The sequence below is a fragment of the Typopeltis vanoorti genome, chromosome 17, assembly GCF_054136105.1.
Source record: "Typopeltis vanoorti isolate ZY-2024b chromosome 17, IOZ_Tvanoo_1.0, whole genome shotgun sequence".
NCBI lineage: Eukaryota > Metazoa > Arthropoda > Arachnida > Uropygi > Thelyphonidae > Typopeltis > Typopeltis vanoorti.
In genome coordinates this window covers 105,710,811-105,736,814 of record NC_143565.1, presented here as the reverse complement: position 1 = coordinate 105,736,814, position 26,004 = coordinate 105,710,811, and the positions used below count along the sequence as shown (strand labels likewise).

Below are 26,004 nucleotides of genomic sequence, written 5' to 3'. Positions count from 1 at the left end.
TTATTATTAGCTTTGCTGTTTTCTCCAAATTTTCCCAAAACATTTTTGTATGTCTGACAATCACTTCCTACTCTGCTATTTAGATCCCCAACAACGACCAACTTTTCCTTTTTCATTGTGTCAGTAGCTTTCTCTAGAGCCTCAAAAAATTGCTCCACTTCTACCTTAGTAGAACTTTCTGTGGGACCATTGGCACAAATAAGTCTCATTGTCCAGTTCCCCATTCTGATTTTTGCCCAAATCACTCTACTTGACACTGCCTGCCATTCAAGAAGATTAGCCTCGTATTTTGCGTTGAATACTATGGCTACTCCTTTCCCTTGATTGTCATTGCCTGAATATAACATTTTGTATTTATTGCTCAGAAAGATCTCACAGTTTTTGTCTTTTTTGTTTCAGTCACCCCCTAGTATGTCGATCTGGTACTTATCTAATTCCTCTGCTAGCTCCATTTCTTTGCCATTCAGGCTTCTTATTTTGATAGTACTGACCTTTAACTCTGGTGATGTTGAGTTGGGGTGTGTTTTCAGATTTGTTCCAGTAGCTGACTTTTCGCTGTTCACCCTGGTTCCCTGGCGAAAACAACGGGGGCATTGTTTAACCGGGCGACGCCCCAGCCGGCATTAAATTTTGTCATGTTGTACCATCATTTTTTTTATTTTGGTTTAACCAATAAGTATACAATTTGGTTAGCTAAATCCCAAATTGCCAGCCCATCCTCATTCGTTCAGTATTCAGGTAGATACCCAGCAGGGTGCATCATGAGAAGGTGAGGATTGGACATTAGGTCAGAAGCCCTGGTCGGTTCTCTGCATTCCTTTAAAGGCTATGTGGAGGTCTCCTCTCAGTTATACAGCTTTGACCCTTAAGTACCTGGAATATATTTAGGAATATATTTGGCCCAAATATATTCCTATGAATTAACTTGTTCTATTTCATGGTTTTCAACTTTGACAGTTGTATGGTTAATATATTTATTCATCATTATTTTTGTTTTTTCTCTATTTATTTTTAATCCAATTACTCTGGAGGCTTCATTTAGCTGATTTAACCTTCTAGATCTTCAAGATTATCTGTGCTATTAAGACAATATCATCTGCAAATTTCAGATGATGCAGCATTTCTCCATTTATGTTTATTCCTTTTGTTTCCCAATCAAGACTTCTAAAGACTTCCTCTAGTGCAGCTGTAAATAATTTGGGAGATATGGTGTCACCTTGTCAGATGCCTTTTTATATTGGAAACTTTTCACTGTTTTTATATAATTTAATTACAGAAGTTGCATTATTGTAAATATGTTTTAGTGTTTCAATATGTGGTTTCTCAGTTCCCTGGGTTTCAAGTGCTTTTACTGTTGCAGATATTTTAACTGAATCAAATGCTTTTTCATAGTCTATATAGGCCGGACATAAGGGTTTATTGTATTCAATTGATTTTTCAGTGAGCTGTCTTAATGTGTGAATATGGTGCAAAGTATTGTAATTCTTTCTAAATTCAGCTTGTTCACAGGATTGCATTCCCTCTAGTTTAGATTTTATTCTATTATTTATAATTTTTGTGAAAACTTTATATATGGTGGGGAATAGGCTTATAGGTCTGTAGTTTTTTGTTTCTTCCTTATTGCCCTTTTTAAAAATTAAATATAATATATTAAATTAAATTGCTAATATAGCTTATAAATTGACTAAGTTTGCTATTAAATACATGACCATGACATATTAGGCTTCCATGATATTCCACCCATGCTATCGTCTGACTAATGGGGGATTTGCCTATCTGGTAACTGGACACAAAATTTTTCAAGCCCTGTATATATTTATTTAATAAGAAAATGGTTTTAGAAAGTGGTACTATTTAGATGTTTAAATTCTTGTTTTCATTAACTGTTTATCACATTTTTAGTGCCTTAGACTACCATGATGCTGCATCGGTAAATGCTAGATGTCAAAGAATATGTGATCAGTGGGACCGCCTTGGTACCCTTACCCAGAAAAGACGCAGTGCCCTAGAGGTTAGATTTTAATCAATGAATCATTTAGAAATTTATCTTTTCTTTTAGGGTTACATGGTGATCAGCATTCATTTTAAAAATTTTATGGAATTTACAACTGTGTTTAAAAAAAACTTTTTTATTATCCCGATGTTTCGATCTTCACATCAAGATCATCATCTGGAGTGTACATAAATATACAGGACTCGACTCATCCAAAGACTCACTCCCTCCCCTGGCCCACCCTGGAGTATACCGGATTTATTGTACTTGCAACATACCATATATAGAAGAAACAGGACGCACAATTCCTATTAGACAAAAGGAACATAAACAATGCATTAAATATAATAATTATGGTGAAGCTGGCCTTTCTGATCATGCCCTGAATACCTTACACAGAATTGACTGGAAAACCACTAACTGTCTACATCACACTAAAACATGGTATGAACGGAAATTCAAGGAAGCCTGTGAGATTATTATCGACCACCCCAATCTGAACAATAATGATGGTCTAAAAAATCCCAAACATATGGAAGGTATATATTCAACCCGCGGAACCTTCCTCACTAAGAACAACTATAAACAGGACTGTAGAAAATCCAGTATTGTAAATCAAAAAGAAGAATTGAAACACTAAAAATAGGACACCAATTGTTTCTGAAAGAATGTTTATTCCTGTCATTGTAAAATAGAATTTAGCTTGATGTAATTTATAATTTTTTATTTATTTTTTTTTCCATCAGAGGTCATGCCAGTAGAATAACGTGATCAAATCATAATTTCTCTAGCTTACAAGTTATTGATGTAACTCAGCTTGTCCTGTATATTTATGTACGCTCCAGATGATGATCTTGATGTGAAGATCGAAACGTCGAGATAATAAAAGTTTTTTAACACGGTTGTAAATTCCATAAAATTTTTAAAATGAATTTAGAAATTTAGTTTAGATTACTCTTTCTTTACTTTACTTTGCTATCTGATATTAAATGATAATATATATGTGTGTGTATATATGTATAGGAAGCCGAGAGAGTACTGGAGAAAATTGACCAACTTCACTTGGAATTTGCCAAGAGAGCAGCAGTATGTATTATTTTTGTTAATTGAATTTTAAGATATGTAACTAGTTATAACAATTACTTATGTCTTAGTTCTCTTTAAAAAAAAGCCTTTATTCCAAGTATGATAGAGAATAAGCAATGAATTTGATTAATTTGAATTTGATCTGTGGATATGTTAAATAGATATTGAACTAAGTTCATTATGCTACAGTAAATATGTATTTTATGACCCTTTATCCATGCTAAGTCATAATAATCATTGTAACTTAAGCATTGATTTAATATAAAATTATTTCATATTTCCATAATATTGCTACACTATTGTTTCAAATAGTTTGAATGCTACATTCACGGTATGTGGTAAAACAAATAGAGAAGTGAGTAAACAAGCAATTCATACTCCTCTCTCTCACATAGACATTCTATATCTGCCTTAAATTTTCTGTAGTTATTTTTATAGATGCCTTTCTCCCATCTCTCATTCTTCTACTACTCTGCTTTCTCTGTATGTATAAAGATCACTTGCAACTGCCGGCCTGGTTGGCTGAGTGGTTAGCGTATCTGCTCTCCAGCCAAAAAAGTTGTGGGTTTGAATCCCGCTGTGGGCATGAATGTTTGTGAATGTCTGTGGGCTGGTTGCCGTTGGTGGATTGAGTAGTGGAAACAGTCGTAGAGTAGGTATCCTCCCGTGATGAGTCCTTGGATTCTCTGGAGGCATCATGTAGTAATAATAATAGTTACTGGTCATCTTCCATTCGCAGTCCAACTTCAAACCTACCAAACTGATTTCTCATCCTCCTTTTCATTCCACCTATTTCTGGCACAGTCTTCATACTGTTTTCCCCAAGAACTATAACCACTTGCTTTCCAATAAAGGTTCCTTCTTTCTTCTCAATCATTTGACTTACCATAGGTGTTGCAACCTTTTGTACGTAGGATTAATATTAATTAATTTGACAAAATACACTTGCCTCAGACAATTAGATTTTGCCAGCTAGCAAGTAATTGAGGACTGTACAAAATATTTATTTCATTAAAAAAAAAAAAAAAAAAACTATTTAAATGAAATCTTTTAACCTTAAAAAAACACAGATGTAGTACCACTGATCAGTTTATGGAGTGCTGACACTTATTGAGACGTTATTTTTAAAAAATGATGGTCTTGGGTGAATCACATTTTTGATATTTTGGATTGGAATTAAGTAAGATTGTGATAGATAAAGGCATTTAAATATCTAACTTTGTAATGATATCAGTACTTTTTTCTGAAAAAGTTTCAGTAAATAAAATTTGATTTTTCCCTGTATTGAATGTCACATTCTAAATCTTGTTGTTTTTTGTTATCTTGCAAAAATTAACTGTTTACTTCAAGTAATATACTTTCATATCTTCATCTTCTTCTTATGTGTTATTCTCAATATCCTGTCATGTTGAATAACCTGGTTTTGTAGAAACTAATTAACATTAAGATGGGAGTAGTTAATCCTAGCTGCATAATTCTGCTATGTTTGCTGATCATGCAGTTGACAGATAAGTAACATTCAATTGATTCTTATGATAAATTCCAGTAGCAAATTTTCCATTATATCACAGTTTAAAAATACAAACTTATTTAATACTGACCATTTACAAACATCTTACATTATAGTCTAACTTTTTCAAGGCGTTTATGGAAAGACATAAAAACTAGTAAATGCAAATTGAAAGGAACATAAAAACGTTGTAAACAAACTAGTAGCTAAGGTTACACGTTCACATGACAGAGACTGAAAGGACGCATGCATGTTTGTTGTAAACGCCTAATGTGATTACTGGCTAGCTGTAGTTCAGATGGATTTAGAGAGAGGATCAGGTTTTTCCATGAACTATTTAGAATGGTACCCTGATTTCTGTTGAGGTTTCCACCGGTTATTAACACTATTGTGGCTTCCTTGAATAAACGATGTCTGTAGTCATCATCCAGGTATGGCATGGAGCTGTTTTGCCACTCTATCTTGTGGTGACATATAGAAATGATGTGCTAAGCCGGAAGAGATACTTCTGTTGTGGTTTACATCACCAACATGTTCTTTTTGTCTGATTTCTAAACTCCGTGAAGTTTTTCCGATGTAGGCAAGACCACAGGAGCAAGGAACGTAATATACTTCTGGATATTTGTAGAATGACACCTTATCTTTTGGGGATCCTAAAACCTATCTGATGCTGGTGGTTGGTTTGAAGACCACTCTGATGTTGTAGGCTCTTAGTATTCTGGCTATTTGATAAGAAATTGACCTGATGAAAGGGATCACTACAGTATAAATGTGCTGGGAGCTTGATTCTTCTTGTCTGGGGTTGTCACCGTATAGATATTTTTTGATGATGTTTGGAGGATATCCATTTTGTGATAATGTGTTGGCTATTAGTGAGAGTTCAGTCTGTGTATCCTCCTCTTCTGATATAAACTTTCTGGCCCTATTTTTCAACATGTGGATAATGCTCAGTTTGTGTGTCTTGTGATGGTTTGAAGTATAATGAAGATATCTTCCGGTGTCTGTAGGCTTTCTGTAAACAGATAATTTGACACTATTTGATTGTTTCTTTATCAAGATGTCTAAAAAATGCAGTTGGCTGTTGTTTTCTCCACTTCCAGAGTGAATTATTTTATAAATTAAAATAATTTATAAATTAAATTAAACTGTGATATAAATTATGTTTAATTTATATCACAGTTTATTATCAGTTTTTCATTTATTACACAACATGAAATACCAATGAATGCTTTCTATTCATGACTTAGTATTAAGTTACACATTTGGTATTTCCTATTGTGTAGTATTGAACAACACGAAATAGCAAAGAATGCTTTTGTGTGGGGTTATATATATTTCTGTATTAGGAACTAGAACTGTTCATTGGATCTTGTTGAAATTTAAAGTGTTATAAAGTTGATAAAATTCATTATTAAAAGAAATTTCAGCAACATTAACCATCTCTGTATTTGTACATCAGTGATCTATAATAGTCTAAACCATTCCTTGAAAAATTTGGTTAAGATTATTTAGAATTAAGAAACAGCTAAAATCATAAGGCAAATGCTATGCCTGTATGTTTACAGACAGTTTATTGGTTTTTTAGGAGTTAAAAGTTGAGGTGCTAGAAAGCACAACCTTTAGACTGGCCAACTCAGCTTTGCTTAAATGGAATCACTCAGTAGATTTTGGTTTTGTAGGTGTGGCATGCCAAAATTCATCACATTTACACAAGTCAAGCATAATATACAAGATTTTTATAAGTGAATATTTTTAATCTTAAAATATTAGCATTTATTATTAAAAGCATTTTAGATGTATTTGCCATCGTTGCTGACTGAGTGGATAGCTCTTATGCACTTCACTCAGTAGGCTGTGAATTTAAATCCTATTGCAGGCAAGGATGTTTGTGAATTTCTTTCTGTTATAATTTATTATCACCTAAAGACATTCCTAAAGAGTTAGTAAAGAGTAGTTTAATAATGTGTTATTTCCAACACTTGCATTGTTACTAGCCAATGTTTGATTCATAACTGTAGGCCAGTTGTTTTTTCCAAGTGGTTGGCATATTTGTTCTCCATCCAACAAGCTGCATTTTCTAATCCTATCATTGGGATGTCCTGCTTATTGGAAGCCTGAAGTGTATCAAAAAAATTCCATATTTGGTGTGTGGAGCAAGGTTTCTAGTTTATGTAAAAAAATAATAATAATGTATAAAAAATTTAAAAAACTTAAAAACTCTCTTAGCTCACCCACAGGACTACTGTACGTTTTCAACCTTTTGTGAATAGGAGTTGCATAAACTTCTTATTGTCAACACTGATCCAGAGAGCAAAGCTGACCCTATGAACTCAGCTTAGCTATTGCAAGTATACACATATCAAGGTATTAACTGGTAAATTTGTCTGATCTCACAAACTCTGTCCAGACATTAAAAATTGATGCATCTCAAAGTCAAAGAGTGACTCCCCAAGTATTAGCCAGGATGAGTTTCATTTTTATATATAAAAACATAGAGTTTAAAAAAGAATGCCAGTTAATATAAATGCAAATATTTATTGCAAAAATTTAAGATAAAGCAGCAGTAGTAGATGGTGTAAATGACACGATGACATGAAAACTGAAGTTAAAGATGTTTTAGATGTCTGAAGTAATTACTTCAAAAGTTTGTTAAATTTAACCACCTTACCAGCCATTATGGATCAAATGCACATCCTCATACTCTTTGTATCCATCATATATTTCAATGTAATATCAATGGTATTACAATTTTAATATGCACTTCGCATCCATCAAAACCTTGACATCTATAGACATCTTGCCCAGTAGCGTGGTTAAACAGTTAGTGACAGTATGGTAACAAACACTCAACAGGAGTGCAGTCAGGAATACATATCAGTGCTTGAACTTCAGTATAAAAAAGCTGTCAAAAACAAAGCAGCTGGAGCAGATGACATTCTACCAAAAATGCTCAATTGTGGAGGTATGATTTACAATGGCTATACTGCATAATTTAGAAGACCTGGTCAGAAGATTGAATTCCAGATGATTGGAGTATAGCTCTCTTAGTAGTACCCACCAATAAAAAAGAGAAATAGAACTGAATTTGACAACTGGATTGCAGAGGAATCTCTCTACTGGAGTTCCTAGTAAGATTTTATGCAAGTGTATTTGAGAAACAGCTTAAAAAAAATCATGGAAAGGAAGCTTGGAGAAGAACAAGCTGGATTCAGACCAAATAAAGGTAGTCAGGATCAGATTTTCACTTTAAGACAGATAGTTGAGAAATCATGGGAATATAACAAGGATCTGCATTTAAGTTTTGTAGATCTGAAAAGGCAATATGACACAGTGCCAAGAGAAAAGCTTTACAAAATGCCACAGTTATATAGTCTAAGTGGGACTATGTATTGAGCAATACATAGTCCATATTTGAGTTGTAAATCATCAATTAGTATTGAAGGAGGTATAGGAAGATAGTTTGATGTTAAATCATTATGAAGGAAAGTAGTATTAAACCTAATATCAAAATTAGACATGTCAGCTCTTTATTTTATGCAGATGGTGTTATAAGTCTAAATGAATCCAGTACAAGTCTGCAAGATTTCCTAACTAAATTAAATAACTGTTGTAATAAATTTGGTATGAAAATCATTAATAAAAAGACACAATGAAAATAGGCAGAAACATTAAAAACATCAGTTGCATCCTGCATATAGAGAATAAAACATTTCAGTTATTTAGACAAAATTTTTAGTGAGGATGCCAAATTAAATATGGAAATAGACAACAGAATTATCAAAGCTGGTATGGTAGGAAGTCATCTGAGAAGACTTCCCTTCTCCACTCTTCTAAGGATCCTCTTCGTTCCAGGTTTACAAGGTTCCTTGTTCTTGCAACTTATCATATTATGGTCAGACTGGGAGGTCTGTTAACATCTGCCTAGAAGAACACAAAAAATACATCTGCCACCACAACTATGGTCAGTCAGTTCTACCAGACTGTGCCTTGGATACCTTGCACAGAATCAGATGAAATAAAACCACCATGTTCCATTGCAGCAAATACAAACTTGAAATACTTTTTAGAATCAATAGCAGACTCAAAAAACCAGCCTAATCTTAATAAATATGGTTGTAGGAAACTTCTCAGAATTTGGGAAACTTTAATTCTGAGGCTAGCCAACAGTCTTATTCTAATCTCATTTCTTCCACTTATTGGTTTCTTGTGTGTGTTTTTATGTATGTTGTTACAATTTTAACTTTGTATTCCTGAAGATGTCTCTGTGACTGAGACAAAATATTGAAATGATTAAACCTGTTGTTTAATTGTTTTTCTTCATACTGTAAATTATTCCATTAAAATGTAACATGAATGTAAACTATCACTTTAGTCTAAATACTTGTTTACTAGTCCTAAGGCTCTAAGTGAAGGTACCATCCACCATGACATGCAGTGGATGACCAATGAGAAAGCAGGCCTCAATGCCAAACATAATTGAAATCCCTGGAAATGTCCAGGTAACAGCACATGTTTCTCCAAATTGTTTTGTGGCATGTGTCCAGTGGTGGGTGATATGGGCTAAAAGATCAGCTGTATGTCTGGATTGGTGGGATCCATACTGGTGGTCACTACTGATTAGCTGGTGAGCTTCTAGATATTGAAGAATACATGAATTGTGCATATCACAAGGTTTGAGTTGCAGACTGAATATATGCTGAACTGCATAATTGTTGATAAGAAGTTAGTACTACATGAAAAAATGACATAACTACTATCATGATATCCTGTACAACCCCTGAGGATACATTATACTAATGGTAAGGAATTTTATGATGATAATGAAGTTGTAATGGAAGATTTTCTTATATGGAGTAAACAAGTTTGTCATGATCTGAATGCACAACTCAGCATACATTCAGCTTGTAACTCAGGCCTTGTGATGTGCACTATTCATGTATATATGGGCATTCAGATTTCTTGAGTCTCCTGTAGACTTAAATTTCTCAACATTGGAAAAGAAGCAATATGATAAACATTTAAGTTAGTGAGAGGATTTTATCAGATTAATCCAGAGGGGATTATAAAAAGAGTAGAAGGTGAGAGGGAAGAGAGGTCATCCCTGGAAGTTATGTAAAAGTGTGGCGAAGAGGGGTGTGAGGAGTAATTTTTTTACATGGAGAATTGTCAGTGAATGGAATGCATTACCAGATGTGTTGTTAATGCAAGGAGTGTTAAAGATTCTATATGATAAATATGTTGTCAGTTGAATGAACCTCCCACAATGAGTCTTCTGCCTCCATTTAGGGTGTAATAATAATGATATAGCAACCTAGTATTTTAGTCAACATTTCCAGAGTAGGTGTAGGTATGCTATCTGTAATTTTGTTTTTTAACTCATGAAGTCACTTTTGCTGTGTACACTTTATCCCTTGTGTACTCCTATAGAAAAAAAATCTAATAGCATAAAGTTGAGACTATATGTAAGTTTGACCAGGAAATTTCCAACTGCCTGTTTGAAAAAATGGACATCCAGATTTCTTGAGCTCTCTGTAGACTTAAGTTTCTCATCATTGGCAATTTCTTTAGACTGATTATACCCAACTTGATGCATTAATCATTAAATGGACTAGCCTGATGGATTTGGCAAATCTCATCACTGAACTTTTTGCTGAACACTCGTCAACTTGACACATATTGATTAGAATGGGATGAGTGAATGGTCATGCAAAAACCTTTTGAGTAGGTGAAAAACGATCTTATCTTAGTATATCTGAATTTTATCTTAGATAAAATTAATATTTAAAATAGTGGCATTCTTTTGTGGAAAGCCCATAGCACACGCGCCCACACACTCGCACACACAAAGAGTTATATAAAATCTAATATATTGCCATAAAATACAGTACTTCTGTATGTCTTTATGCCAAGATAAAGATATACAGAAGTGCTGTTTGTTCACAACTGGTTTCTATCTCCTTTCAGCCATCTTTCTCAGTGTAATGTGAATTATACTGGAAGATATAAAATTGAACATACATTTAACCTAAGTACATAAATTAAAGATGGGATGCAGGTTAGAGGAAGAGGTAGACCCTCAGTGAGATGGATGATGTGTCTGAAGTAGTCACTTCAGACACACCATCCATCTTTAGATCTTCAGAGAGTTAAATCCACTGTAAAAGTACCTGTAAAAAAGCCTGATGTAGAAACTGAATACTCTCAGGAAAGTCACTGGATGAAGTCTGTGAAAGAAGGGGTTATTTATTAGGAAAATTGCCCTTATTTTCTCACAGTTGAATTCTTAGAGAGGATTTGCACCACCCAAAATGCAGAACAAATTAGTATGTCAGATTTGAGCTTTATAAAGTATTTTGAATGAAAAAGTATATGAAGTTTTTTTTGAGTCTGAGGAGACTACAGATGTGATATGTTTATGCTAGGATTACATGTGAAAGTCAATCCAAGAAGAGAAAACTGATTTTGCTGGAGATTAGAACATTATTAATAGTAAGGAGTGGAGTAGGATCTTCTTGGTAATAAGAGAAGACTATGTATTGATAACATTGAAATTCACTAGATTATCTTCACTTCTACTAGAGAGTGGTGAGAAGAATGGTGTTTAAGACTGGTTAGGAAAGATCATGAAGCTTGAATAATTGAGTACTACAACATTTCTTGAATGAAAAAGAGGAATGGAGAGTACTCACTGTTATCAGCAAAACAGTGAATAGGATTTCAGGTTGGGAAGAGAGAGAGAGAGAATGTCATTGGTATATATTGGAGGAAGAGCATGGGTGAGTGTTTGTATAGAAGGAAAAATTTGCAAAGAAACCATCGACCATAACATGTAGTGAATGATGAGAGAAGGTCACAGTTCACTTGCAAAGGGCAGGAGGGAGAACATTAAGATGGTAGCTTGTGAGAAAGATTGACTATCTGTTAGAAATATAGTGACAACATGAGTTGCTCCATATTTTTCTGTGGTTTGTGTCTAAATGTGGGTAAGGTTAACCAGGTGATCTTCTGTGGAGTATGAGTGACCAAATCCACATTGATGATCACTAATTAATTGATGAATGTCGAGTTGGTAATGGTTGCTGGTGGCCCTCTCCTCCACTTTCAAGAGTACTGAGGTTGAGAGCAATGCATTAAAAACCGTGTGGGAGAGGCTTATGTGTTCATCATACATGTTGTATTTAACGGTATAGATGCAAACACAGATCGATAAGAAAATAACTATTTATTGACTTAATTGCTAATATTTTGCTAGTATCCTATCCAGCAAATTCAGAGCATGCAAACAAAGTTTGTTACAGTAGCGAGACAACCACAATTCGGTGTAACAGTGGGACTAGTATGAGCAATTGTAGCATGCAACGTAGACTAAAGTCCTAATTAGGTCCCATCTAAATTGAAAAAAAAATAAATAAATAAATAACAAGAGAGAAAGCAGGTATCAATTTGGTCTTAGGATGACTGTCTTCCAAATCTTGGTGGATTTATACAGCCATACTTGTTGAGATTTGAAGTATGTTTCAGGGCTCTGTTGATTCCAGGAACAACCTCTCTGACTTGTAAAAGCTTCTGTGCAGCACTTTTGTTTTTTCCAATTCATCCTGTGTGTGGGGGGGGGGGGGGGGATCCAAAGCATGGCCTGCTAGACCTGACTTGCCATTGCGAAAGTGTCGGATATATTTTTTGTGTTCACTGCGGCAGATGTCCACAGTTCTTCCTGTCTGTCCATAGTAGGCTCTATGACATGAACAGGGCACTTCATAGACTCCTGGATGTGAACTTTTTGGCATAAGTCTTTCCCATCTACAAAATCTTAACATCGAGGAAGCATCACCACTGCATTTACTAACTTGTATGAATATTTCTAAATGTGAACTTTATACCAACCCAGAAAAGGTGCTTTATAAAATACATGGAATTTGATCTCTATGATCTGGTGTAATAATACCATAGGGGGGAAAAAAAAATTGTTCTTATTCTAGTAATGATTTCATTTATTTGATCAGAACACGTATTTGAGTCAGGAGAGTGGAAATTAATCAGATCATGGAAAAGATGCAAATAAATCTCAGAAGTCATTCCCAAGCACTTGGAGGATAGAGGATATTTGTTTGCAGAAAAGGAAATGTGAATGAGGTTATGGTCAGTTATTAATTGAAAACAAGCATCATCAGTATATTGTCCACGTGGTTAGCCTAGTGGCTTTGTGCTTTGCAACCATATGTTGGAGAAGGGGTGTCCTAGGTTTGATTCCCGTCAATGACGTGAGGAGCTCAAGGATCTTCCTCAGCCATAGTCAAGTTAACCAGTCTTGGGCGTGGACAGCAGGGTTTTTTCCACCAGTTTATCTGGTGTTTTTCATCCTTCAAGCAGGCAAACCAGTACAAGGACACACATGGATTACAGTCAGGAATACTGACACAGCCATAGGTCTGATTCGTCAGCTTATGCCGGTTCTGGAGCCCGGATAAAATTTGGAGGGACTAGATGGTACCGTGAGCTCCCGGATAAAGGGGGAATGCTGTATCATCACACAGAATTTATTTATTTTGCAGTATATTTAGGAGTACTAGTTTAAAACGGTCCAGTGTTGGGAGAATAATGTGGATTATATAGTATTTGGTTGGCAGGTTAACAATTTGTTAGATTATGACTGATAGCAAATGATTCTGCTTTGGTAAGGTTGATCTCTGAAAATGAAGGAGAACCAGATTTCATTATGAACATTAGTCTTTTCCAAAAAAGATAACTTCATAGTTTTGGTAATTAGACTGTATGAAGTAAACCTTTAGAGATAAATGATCAGAGGTTGTCATGATGAAAGTAGTAAAGACAGTAGATGAAAGCTATAAAGTGAGGTATGGAAATATTGAGCTGGAGTAGATCATATAGTGGGGAATCCAGATTTAATAACCTTTGACAAAGAATGTCAGAATTAAAACAAGCATGTCTCATCCTTATACCAGAAAGCATTATGCATGATATAGTTGGGATAGCTGGGGTGAACCATAGTCACAGAGGATGTCACTTGTAGTTTGGTAAGGAATAACCGAGTTTTGATGCCTGTAGGTGGTGGTGGTGGTGCACATCATTAATGTAATTGATGTTGAATGCTTTTTATTGTATGAAGTTTTGATGGTTATTTCGTTGATGCGACTTTTTTGTGGGAGATTTTTTTTTAACTACAGTGATACTAGTATTTATTTACTTATTTTTCGTGATTGAGTTAGTGGTGAAAACTTATACCTAGTGGTGATAACTCCAATGCAAGGAGTACCCAGCTCATGTAGTCTCAGTGGTGCTCTTCTGCATGTTGCTATATGTGGATACCTTCTATGCATGATCTGGCAGAGTAATCGGTTACAGGATTATTTGCTACCTGATCAGGAATTCTTTATATGCATTATCATTTTAGTCCCATGTATACATCATCCCTATTTTATTAATACTAATGGGAGTTTGCCTTGCAAGGCCATCATTTGTGGTGCATGTGAGAAGTAGGGAGAAACAGAAACCATGGACCCTACTCTGGAGACAAAAAAAATGACAGCATCCACTCTATGCCTCTAAGTGAGGATGATGGTGTTTCACTAATTCTAAATTCCCTGTAACTGCAGCTTATTCTATTTTGGACAAACTGGCTGCTCTATCACAAAATGTATTTCTGAACACTAATTCTATATTGAACTAAATGAACTCCATGTTATCAATTCCGTGTTCTGACCTTTTCAGAACATGGACTGATAACACTACCCTAATTTCCTACATAGAAGAACCTACAAATTTTAACATCTCTTCACAGAAAGTGCTAAATCCTTCAGCACTTTCTTGCACTGTGTGTGTCATAGTTTTGAATTTTCAGTATTCATTTCTTAACACTGATGATGGTTTATGATACTTAAACCAAAATATTTTAATCTAATTTTTACTTTTAATTAAAATTCTTTGCTTGAATGCTTGTTCTTATTTTATTGGATTTTATGGTTATCACTCCATCAAAGAATCTAGGATGTCTTTATCTTCAGTTTTCACATCATCTCTATTGTCTGATTCTTTTTATAGTACTTACATAATACTCTTTATAACATAAAAATATACATAAATATACATACAGGAGGACAAAAATCAATAATAGACTATTTTATCAATTAAATTAAGGGGATAAAAATCCCTAATTATTTTACAGCCAGTATGCGAAACTCTGAGATCGAAAACTACGATCTAAGAGTTTCATGCCAAAAAACTATCGGCGAATCCAAGCGTAAGTGAACACCTGGTAGTACAACACCAAGGCAACTCGAAGCAAAGGTGGAGCAAGCTCCCTCACTATCCTTGATATTTTCTCATAATGTAAAACACAGCTCCTAGGAGATGTAATACTGCCTTACATTATGAGGAGAAGTCAATAACCAGACTGGTTTCAACCTTTTTTGAAGTCTCATCAGTGAGTAGGTAGACCTGAATGATATCAAAGTTTAAGTGAAAAGAACTTGCATACCTTCACTATACGAATGCCAGAAAGGTGTGCCCATATATTATAACTAAGATAAAAAGCCAAACGGCTATTTTTTCTGGCGAAGTTAATTAAATTAAGGGGATAAAAATCCTTTATTATTTTACAGCCAGTATGCGAAACTCTGAGATCGAAAACTACGATCTAAGAGTTTCATGCTGAAGAACTATCGACGAATCCAAGCGTAAGTGAACACCTGGTAGTACAACACCAAGGCAACTCGAAGCAAAGGTGGAACAAACTCCCTCACTATCCTTGATATTTTCTCATAATGTAAAACACAGCTCCTAGGAGATGTAATACTGCCTTACATTATGAGGAGAGGTCACTACCAGACTGGTTTCAACCTTTTTTTTTTTTGAAGTCTCATCAGTGAGTAGGTAGACCTGGATGATATCAAAGTTTAAGTGAAAAGAACTTACATACCTTCACTATACGAATGCCAGAAAGGTGTGCCCCATAATGTAAGGCAGTATTACATCTCATAGTTTCACATACTGGCTGTAAAATAATAAGGGATTTTTATCCCCTTAATTTAATTAACTTCACCAGAAAAAACAGCTGTTTGGCTTTTATCTTATACTATTTTATAGCAAATGAAAAAGTAGCAAACCTCTTTCTAGATGTTAAAGTCAGAAGAGGGTTAGAAATTGACACAAATCGCTATTTAGTGCAGGCAAAAACTAAGATTTCCAAACTATTTTGTATTTTTGTAACCAAACTGGTTACAAAAATACAAAAAATAAACAAACTAGAGAAACAAAATCTAATTACAAAGTAAGACTACTAAATGATTCAAGTATAAGAAATTTATACCAACAGAGGATTAATAACTACTTAGAAAAAATACAAGAAAATGAAGACATTGAGAAAGAATGGAATAATATAGAAGCTATTACATCAGCAGCATATGAAATCTAGGAACACACAAAAAAAAATAATAATAAAAAATTACATGTATGGGACAATGAAATAAAAACAATAATTGAAAATAAAAAGCTGGCCTTTAAAAGATGGTTAAGTAGCAAAAAATAAGATGAAATTGAATATAAAAAAAAGACTAGCAATAGCCAAAAGAGAAATCAGAAAGAGACACAGAAAAAGCTGGGAAAAATTTGTATCATATCTAGACAAGAACACAAAATGAGACCCAATGCATATAAAATACTAAAACACATGAATGCAGATATAAAAGAAACTGCAAATATAAATTGCAAAATAGATGTAAAAGAATTCTTGGATTACTTCACGGATCTTTGGACAGATAATACTAGCATCAAAGAAAATTACACCAATAACTTACAAAATACTCTAAATGATATAATAGAATGAAAGAATTAAAGGACAACCAAAGGAAAATTTAAAAAATGGCAAATCAGCAGGAGAAGATGGGATGATCTTCAAACTGTATAAATTTGCTGGAAAAAAATTTCATCAGAGATTATTAAAATTTTTAAATAAAATATATACAAATGGACAAATACCAATAGAATGGAATATAAGTATAGTAATCCTATATTTAAAAAAGGGGATAAGACCAAACCTGCTAATTATAGAGGTATTAGTTTATTGAATACATGCTACAAAATATATAGTAAAAAACTTAATGAAAATTTGGAAATATACAGTGAAAAAATATTATTAGAATGTCAAAATGGATTTAGATAAGGATGCCTCTACAATGAATGTAGCTTTTTGTTTAAAACTACTTATAGACAAAAGAAGAGAATTTAATTTAGAAACATCTTTTCTTTATAGATTACGAAAAAGCATTTGACAAAGTAAAAAGATATATACTGTTTGATATATTACAAAGAATAAATATACCTATTATTTTACTGCATGTGCAATATTGAATATGTATAAAGATGATGAAATAAAAATAAATGAAAAACAATCTATAAACCAAGGAGTAAGGCAGGGTTGTCCTCTGTCTCCAACACTTTTCAATATTTATATTAATGAAATACCTTAAACAATCCAGATATAGAAATTTCCTGGAATAAAATACACTATTATTTGCAGATGATCAGGTAATAATATCAGATAAGGAAGACAATTTACAAAGAGCAATGTATAATTTAAATGTTATAGTAGAACAGTTTGGAATGAAAATATCCATAGATAAAACTAAAACAATGGCATTTTGTGGACAAACTCCAGTTAGAAGTAAAATAGTTATTAAAAATAAAATAATAGAACAGATAGATACTTTCAGTTATCTTGGATGTGAAATATCACATGAAGGAGAAAAAAACATAAAATTTAAAACTTTAAAATTTTTACATATTGTATGCCTGATAAATAGAACACTCAATCCAAATGTAGTACAAAAAGAAACACACACTTGAAAATATACAATACTTTAGCAGTGCCCACATTATTATATGGCAATGAAATTTGGGCAATAAAAACAAGTGAAATGAGATTTATGAGAAGAACTGTGAAATATACATTATTAGACCAAAAAAGAAGCAGATATTTTAAAAGAACTAAGAACAAAATCAATAGAAGAAAAACTAAATAATTATAAACAAAAATGGATAGAACATGTAAACCAAATGGCCAACACTTAATATGCTAAACAAATAATCAGATATAAACCAGTTGGAAAGAGAAGGCCAGATAGACCTCAAAAAAAGATATTAGATGGATAATGGGACCAGAAAAGACCAGTATGGTCTATTTTGGTCTTTTGAGAGAGAAGTAGAAGTGCAGGTGAGCTGAAGTTGCATCCAACTTCCTCAGGAAGTGACCAGAAGTAAATACTGTTCGGATTTAAATATATAACCTATTTTTAAATTTTGTCAGCAATCAGATGCTTCAGTGTCAAATAAGGTAAATGTTATCTGTTATTCATCATATGTCTGGATCACATTATGAAGGATGATATTAAACTTGATAATAAAATTGGAATTCATCTCAGTTTTTTACTTTAGAGATGTTATACTCCTAAAGAAATTATTAAAACTTCAGGACTTTGACTAAATTGAATAATAATAATTGCTATAACAAATTTAGCACAAAAAGACAAAACTTTGAAACTAGAACTGATATTTTCTATGCTTCTATGATGCAGGAACATCAAAATATCAGCTGCATTCTGAATGGAGAACCTATAGAATAGGTAAAATATTTCAGCTATTTATGCTGTAGAAATTAATCACAATATACTAAACTAGCCTTATAGAAGACAGCGTTCAAACCAGCTTTAAGTTATGGTTCTGAAGATTGCATTAAATAAGAGTTGACTAATCAGGGACTGATCTGAGAGTTATGAATAAAAAATGTAAGATTATATTGGCATTTGAAAAGAATGTGAGAGGAATAGTTAGTAAAACTGGTTTGATGTGATGATGATAGAGAAAATGTCCACTGGATGATCAAGATCTAGGTGGATTGATGCAAATAAATATTGCATTAGAAGACTAAGACTGAACTGACAGTACTAGAGACCTAAGAAATAACAGATTAATTTGGAAGAAAACTGTTGTTAGGAAGCTAGTAATAATATAAACCTGATCAAGAAGTAGTACTATCATAGTATCATGTACTATGATACAAATCCTGATAAATACCCTTATGATGATATCATATACATTATTATTATTATGTGACACCTCCAGGGAGGCCAAAGACTCATTGAGGGAGGGCTTACTTTACAACTCTGTCTCTACCATGCAATCTACCACCAACTACACTAATGCCATCTACTACCTACCACTAATATTTTCAGACAATCACAAACATCCCTGTCCACAGCAGGATTTGAACCCGCAGCCTTTTGGCTGGAGAGCGGATATGCTAATCGCTCGGCCAGCTAGGCTGGCATTATGAGCTGATCCTGAACATCTCTGATTTAGATGCATTTAATGTAACTTTTTTTTTCTAATGTATCTAATGTAGTGTTTTGAGCAGCTTTCTCTTGACACTGTCATATGCCTTTTCTACATCTACAAAACTTAAATATAGAGTGAAGTCTTTCGGCTCTCTTATTCAATAATTAAATATAGATTTTTTTTTGTTCTATTTCCCGTGATTTGTAAAAAAAAAATTCAGAGCTTGAAAGATTTTTTGCTGACTAAACCAGTCAGGTAAATATCTCTAGTCAGATTAGCAGCATGGGTTGCTGACCTGACTAGTCACTTAATATATCATAGATGCATGGTCAGTCCTAGATGTGTTCAATTTATAAGCTATCTTGTGTAAGTACCAATGATGAAGCTAGTATATTATTATTATTATTATTGTTCCGGGAAACTCCAAGGAGTCGACAGACTCATCGAGGGAGGCCCTAACATCATGTCTGGAACAACTATTCAACATTCACACAGTATCTATCATATCTTGCTTTGAACTCATTCACGGTCGTAGCACCCACAACAGACTCTGGAAGCTTATTCCACTCATTCACCACTCTCCAAGTAAAAAACCTAGCTCTAACACCCTTGTCAACCATGCTCTTGTCCAGCTTCCATGCATGGCCCCTAGTCTTCCCACCACCAGTCATATTTTCAAAAATATCTTCTGGATCAATCTTATAAAAACCCTTCAGTAATTTGAATGTCTCAATCATATCACCCCTCCTTCGCCTATCGTCCAATTTCTGCAACCCACAAATCCTCAACCTATTCTCATAAGGTTCATTCCACAGACCTGCTATCATCTTGGTCACTCGTCTCTGGACCCTCTCCACTTCTGCCCCATCATGAAGAAACCCTGGTGCCCATAACTGGGCATAGAAGTCCAGATGGGGTCTTATCAAGGCTCGATACAGAGGAATAACAACTTTGCTTCTCTCTGCATGTTAAAGTATTTTTCATAAGCCAAGTGATTTAGTGAGCTGTTTTAGTTACTTTTGCAATGTGCCCCCTAAACTTCAACTCCCTATCCACCAGCACTCCCAAATCCCTGGCCTCATCAATCTCCTGGAGTACGGTTCCACCTATGCGATATACTGCTGCTATTCTTTTCACCCCAAAGTGTAACCTTACTTTGCCACATTAAACTGACATCCATTTTTCCTAGCCCAGTCCTCCAAACTATCCAAATCATCCTGTAAAATTTTGACATCCTGTGCACTCACAATTGCTCTACCCAACTTTGCGTCATCAGCAAACAAGTGAACACTTCCTCTCAAATCCTTTCCTATATCATTGATGAACAAATTGAAAAGCAGTGGTCCAAGAACAGAGCCCTGTGGCACTCTGCTAGTCACAAGACGTCTTTTTGACTCCACTCCTAAATAAACCACTCTCTGGTATCTCTCCTTCAACCACCCTCCTATCCATCTTACCAACCCTATATCTATCCCCATCTGTTCCAGTTTACTGATTAGGGTTCCATGTGGTATCCTGTCAAAGGCCTTGGCAAGGTCCAGTAGTATCACTGTAAACCCATTACCCCTATCCAGTTCAGCTGTCACTGTGTTATAAAACGTGAGCAAGTTACTGAGGCATGATCTACCCTTCACAAAACCATGTTGTCCCCCATACAATATCCCATTTTCATCTATCCAATCCTGTATTCTTTTCTTGACTAATTTCTCTAAGACCTTGACAATGATTCCTGATATGCTAATTCGTCGGTAATTTACAACAACGGTCTTGGAACCACCTTTATGCAGTGGAACTATTTTCCCCTCCTTCCACCCGCTCGGGACTAGCCCAGACCCGAGACTCAAATTAAACAAAATGGTCAAGGGTACTGACAATTCATTAGCTACTTCGTACTACACGAGCTGGTATACCATCCAACCCCACAGATCTATTGACATTGAGGTTATGCAATAGACTACTCACCTCCACTTCATTCACCACAATTCCCGTATAATCTACTGGTTTATTCGTTTCTGCAATGTCACCACCTGGATGATATATTCTTGCAAAGTGCTCACTCAGTAACTCAGCTATCTCAACTGATTCAGTTACCTCCCTACCATCGGCATTCTTTAAAATCATTCTGCCATGTACATTTTTCCTTTTACTTGCTACATATCTAAAAAACTGTTTAGGATTCTCTTTAGCCCGCATGGCCAATGTTCTTTCGTAATCCTTTTTTGCTTTTCTTACCACACTCGTCACCCTTCTGGCCTGCGCTTTATACCGTTCATGTGCCTGCTGGTCACCTTTCTCCTTAAATTCCCTCCATAGTTGTTTCTTTTTTTGCAGCTCAAGCTTAATGGTGTTATTCATCCATTTAACCCCTACTTGATTTATTATTCGGACTCTAGGTATACAGTCAGCCATTGCTTCATGCAAGCACTTCTTAACCACCTCCCATGCACCATCAACTTCTAGTCCTTGCAGTTGCACATGCCATGGCACTGAGCCAATCAAACTCCTGAGCTTGTCATACTTTCCAGCCCGATAATTCCACATGTACCCTGTCTTAATTGAAAATTCTACACCTTTAGCCACCTCCCAAGTCAAGACCCTATGATCACTCTCACCGATTGGTGGCAATGTGGTCATATTTGTTACAGCCAAATCCTCAGATGTAATTACTAGGTCAAGCACTCTCTGACCCCTAGTATTTTCCATTACATGCTGTCGCAGATAGTTATCCGTTAATAACCGCATAAAATCCAATTCCTTCCTCCTGTTTGTCCTCTCCTCACTCCAATCAATGCGACCATAGTTGAAATCTCCCATAATAATCACCCTCCTTCCACTCATTTCTTCTATTTGCTTGCATACTGTCACCACCATCTTTTCCATCACCTGGTCTATAGCAGCACCCAATTGTATATTTAGTTCTGCTAGCCACAATCTCACACCAGATGGCCTCAAATGTGCTCTTTTCTATTAATTACTTATGTGTTAGCATGCTAATCAGTTTGAGACATGAATCATAAAACCCATTTAGTCAGTGATACATGACCATAAGCAGTAAATGGGTAACTGAGAAAACATGAAATCTTTTCACAGTTATCAATTTCTCATTATATGTTAACAACTGAAAGAACAGAATAGATGTAAGTTATATTTTTAGAATGAATATAAAGAAATTGCATGATGTCCAGAAAAAAAAAATCTGTAATCCTTAATGATTCAAATTCTGCACATTACATCAGCGGATATGAATTAAATCTCTGACTGCTGTCTGCTGTATCTGTTTTAAGTTACCCTATTGGGATTGGCTGATTACTTTTCAATATGCCTAAGCTTTCTAAAAGATAAAATGATATGTACATACACTCAGTGATAATTGACAAAACATGCATTTGTAATTACTTTCATGCTCCAATAGTTGTGACAAGTATGGTAAAAATGCAATGCACTATTTACAATCTAAAACATGCCTTAGAATCAACATTACCTAGATAAAACATGATTAAACTGAAACCTTGCTTTTGACTTCTATACTTGTCAATGAAAAATTTCTATTCATCTGGATGAGCAGATGAGTGTTTCTTTCAAGCCTTGATATGTCTGAAAGTAAATATCTGAGCCTTACAAGCCTATTTGGCCTAAATCCTGAAATAGGGCTCAGATTCTTTTTACAGTTTTCTTTAGCCTTTTCTCAAGTATATTTGTCTAAATCATACCTAGAATGAGGTGGCACCTTGGAATAAGTTAGTTACTCTAAATCTGTGTTCACATATTTATTTATCATTCTTAACGGTTTTCTTTCCAAAATATCCAATAAATGAAAATTACAACACTAGGTACTAAGGAACTGAATACTTCTACACAACCCATAAGTACTTAGAATGCAACAAGTCAGTTTATTTGCTTAATTAAATATCAGCTACATGCAAGTGCTTGCTATGTCTACTGTACAAAGCAAGGATGGTGGCAACAAAGGCCAATGATGGCAGAGAACTTAGGGTTTCACCAGAAGAGCACAGTTGATCACTGACACACTGACAAAACCAACAAAGTGTGATTTCTGTTGCCATTGGCAATAGAAATCACACCTAAGGCCTTTTTTAACACTTTTCTGCATAGAAATAGAGAAAGCAGCACAGAAACTGCTCATTGACCACAACCAACTTTTCCTTTATTCTCTCCCTTCATTGTCCTCCATTAGCCAGATCTCATTAACACCAATGATGTTGAACTGACTAAGAGGGAAGCACAGCAGCTTCCCTCTGGTCTCCCTTCTCACAATTCCTTACCCCATCATTCAAATAACTTGTCTGTTGGTCCCATTGAGCATTCATTGTATCCCTATCTCGTCTTCCTTTGTCCCTTATCTCACACCAATTCTGGTATGTTACACTCACAACCCCACCATCTAGTTTTTTTCGTTTCCCTGAACTGGTTACACACTCTGCTCCTCTCACGAACAATTTACCCAGCTTCACACTACCACTTTCATTCAAATGCAGACTATCTGCAGCAAAAGCTCTCTTCTACCTTCAAATTTATCCCATATATCCACATACTCATATTCTTTCTTCCTCCTGTATAACCAATTGTGTTGACTTGTTTGCAGTTGCCTTCTTAATTTGTTCGTATCATACACTGACAGCAGGTTTAGTTTTTACTCTCTTGCTTTCCAGTCATTCTTTAATATTTTCTCCCTACAGGCCTTAATCTTTGCAACCAGAAAATATGATTTTTGTTACTCACTATCTCTTATCATAATACAGTATCTTGGTTACGCTCCCTTTTGCTGTTTCATGAACTGCCTTTTTTTTTTCTTCTATTGTGATGCTTCTTTCTTTCTCCTCTCTCTCTCTGCTGTATTGCTCATCAGATGTTTCTCTAGTTGTTTAAGATTACACTTTGTCCTATGAAAAACTATGTAAGCGCAGTGTTTATCTTATTACAGTCAACTCTCATCATAGTAAACTTGTAGGTACCACAGGAATAGTTTGCTATAGTGAACATTTGCTTTGGTGAATTTTTTTAGTATACCTGTGGGGCTTTAATTGGGACTTTTCAGTAGTTTGTTATAGTTGTTTACTATAACAAGAATTAACTGTGCTACCTTTTTTAATTTTCCTAATTTTCCACAGCTTCTAGCTATATTATCATTCAAATTTGTTCACCTACTTCCATTACTGTTTCAATTCTCATCAACACTCACATTTTTTGTGCCTTTTATCAGTAGTTTTCGCTACTCTGCTATCATACTTTTTTTTTGCTTAAACCACACTTTTGGTACTCTTTAAAACTCTTAGAAAACACAGTCATCAGTCTTACCCTCTGCCCACAAATCTTATACCTTCCAAAAGAATGCATCACATCATCTACAACAGTCCACAAACTCCTTTATTATTAGCATTGATTTAGATCACAACATCCACAGAGTGGTGGTATCATAGTGGTAGAGTGAATAGAAATCACCCTTGCCTTAGATGAAAGGTTAGTTCCACCTAATAGTAGTCATTGCTGTTGACATCTACAGTCAGTTCTCTTGGTAGCAAACTCAGTAGAGACCACAGGAATAGCTTATCATAGTGAACAGTTTACTATAATGGATTCATTTAACATAGTATTATATCTGGGGAGTTTTGGTGATTTTTTTTTAGGGGAGGAGGGGAGTTTGCTATGGTGTTTGCTTTAGTGAAAGTTGATTGTACAGTACTTTACTGTGACATCTTATTTCATTACTTGCCTCAGTTATTATTTCAGTTAGACTATTTGCAGATGCATAATCTGGAAAAACATTTCTAAATTATACAAAGCAGTAATAACTCCACTCTACCTAGGTGGAATTAATGTTCATTCACTTCAGTTTAGGTTACTGTCCTAAATTTTTATTTTTAGAATGATTTAAAATGATAATTCCACTCTGGATGAATAGAATTCAGTCATGAAATTCAGTATTTAGAATCTTGACTAAAGTTTTTCAAGCCATCTCTTAATTTTATTTTGATTTTACTATTTACAGCAGCAGAATTAAGAAAAACAAAGTTTGATATACCGTATTTACTCAAATATGACTCACCCTTGTGTATATCTCATACTCCTGATTTTACTTTATGAAAAAAGAAATGAAAATTTCGCATATAGTTCACACACACAAAAAAGTTTAAAACTTTAAGAAATAGATAGTGAATGTTATGGTAGTTTCAGATATTTTGGAATTCAGCTAAAGAGAATCAGCATTTCAAGTCAACAATCATCGGTTTGTCTTTTTCGTTGAGTTGCGCGATCTTTTGTTAATACCACACCAATCATATGCATAGAGATGGAAGGAACCAGTAGAGGAAATGTGGGAGTGAGATCACTAACTTCTACTCGATCGTGGATTAAATTTAAGAGACCATCATTAGAACTGCTGTGCAACTGTATTTTGAGAGCTTGGGACATGATTTCACCAGAAATAATTAATTTAATTGCAGAAGCATTGTCGCTAAAAAATTCTGATATATTGCGTGAAGGTGAGCGGCTGATTGCGTAAATAACGTTGATAATTAAAATTTAAATACATTCATTTTATAAATAATGTGAGCAATTATAATGAATACTGATGGTTTAATTATAAACGCCAATTTCGTTTTTTCCTGAAAAACATTAGTTTCTGAAAATCCCCACATATATTTCGCACCATGATTTTTTAACTTTAATTTGGGGGAAAAAAGTGCGAGTTATATTCAAGTAATATGATAGTACTTGCAATGAAAAACTTGGTTTATTTGTTAATGAATGATGAATCTGATAATGAATGATGCCACTATATAAGAATGCTATTATACATTGCATGCTTATGACCGTGCTCTTTTTCCTCATTTATTTCCTAATTATTAACATTTATCTAACAACTATTTTATTTAGTTGCATGTACAGATACTTTTTTGATATATAAATGAGAATAATAAAAGCAAGATTTATTTTCAGTAATAATTACAATTCTTCTTATATAAATTATATTATTTTAAAGAGGGTTTTATGATTTCTATTTATACATAAACTAATAGAAATGATGTTTTAAGAATTTGATCTTTTC

General features: G+C 34.5%; 1 protein-coding gene across 4 annotated transcripts in view; it reads left to right on the top strand.

Annotated features, from left to right (window-relative positions):
• Window positions 1–26,004, top strand: part of Actn (alpha actinin) — a 339,371-nt gene that overhangs the window by 231,648 nt on the left and 81,719 nt on the right. For all 4 annotated transcript variants that reach the window (XM_090407380.1, XM_090407381.1, XM_090407379.1 and 1 more), the window contains 2 exons: window positions 1,903–2,011; window positions 3,017–3,079. In XM_090407380.1, the coding sequence (XP_090263506.1) occupies window positions 1,903–2,011; window positions 3,017–3,079 (172 nt within the window). The remainder of the gene's footprint in view (window positions 1–1,902; window positions 2,012–3,016; window positions 3,080–26,004) is intronic.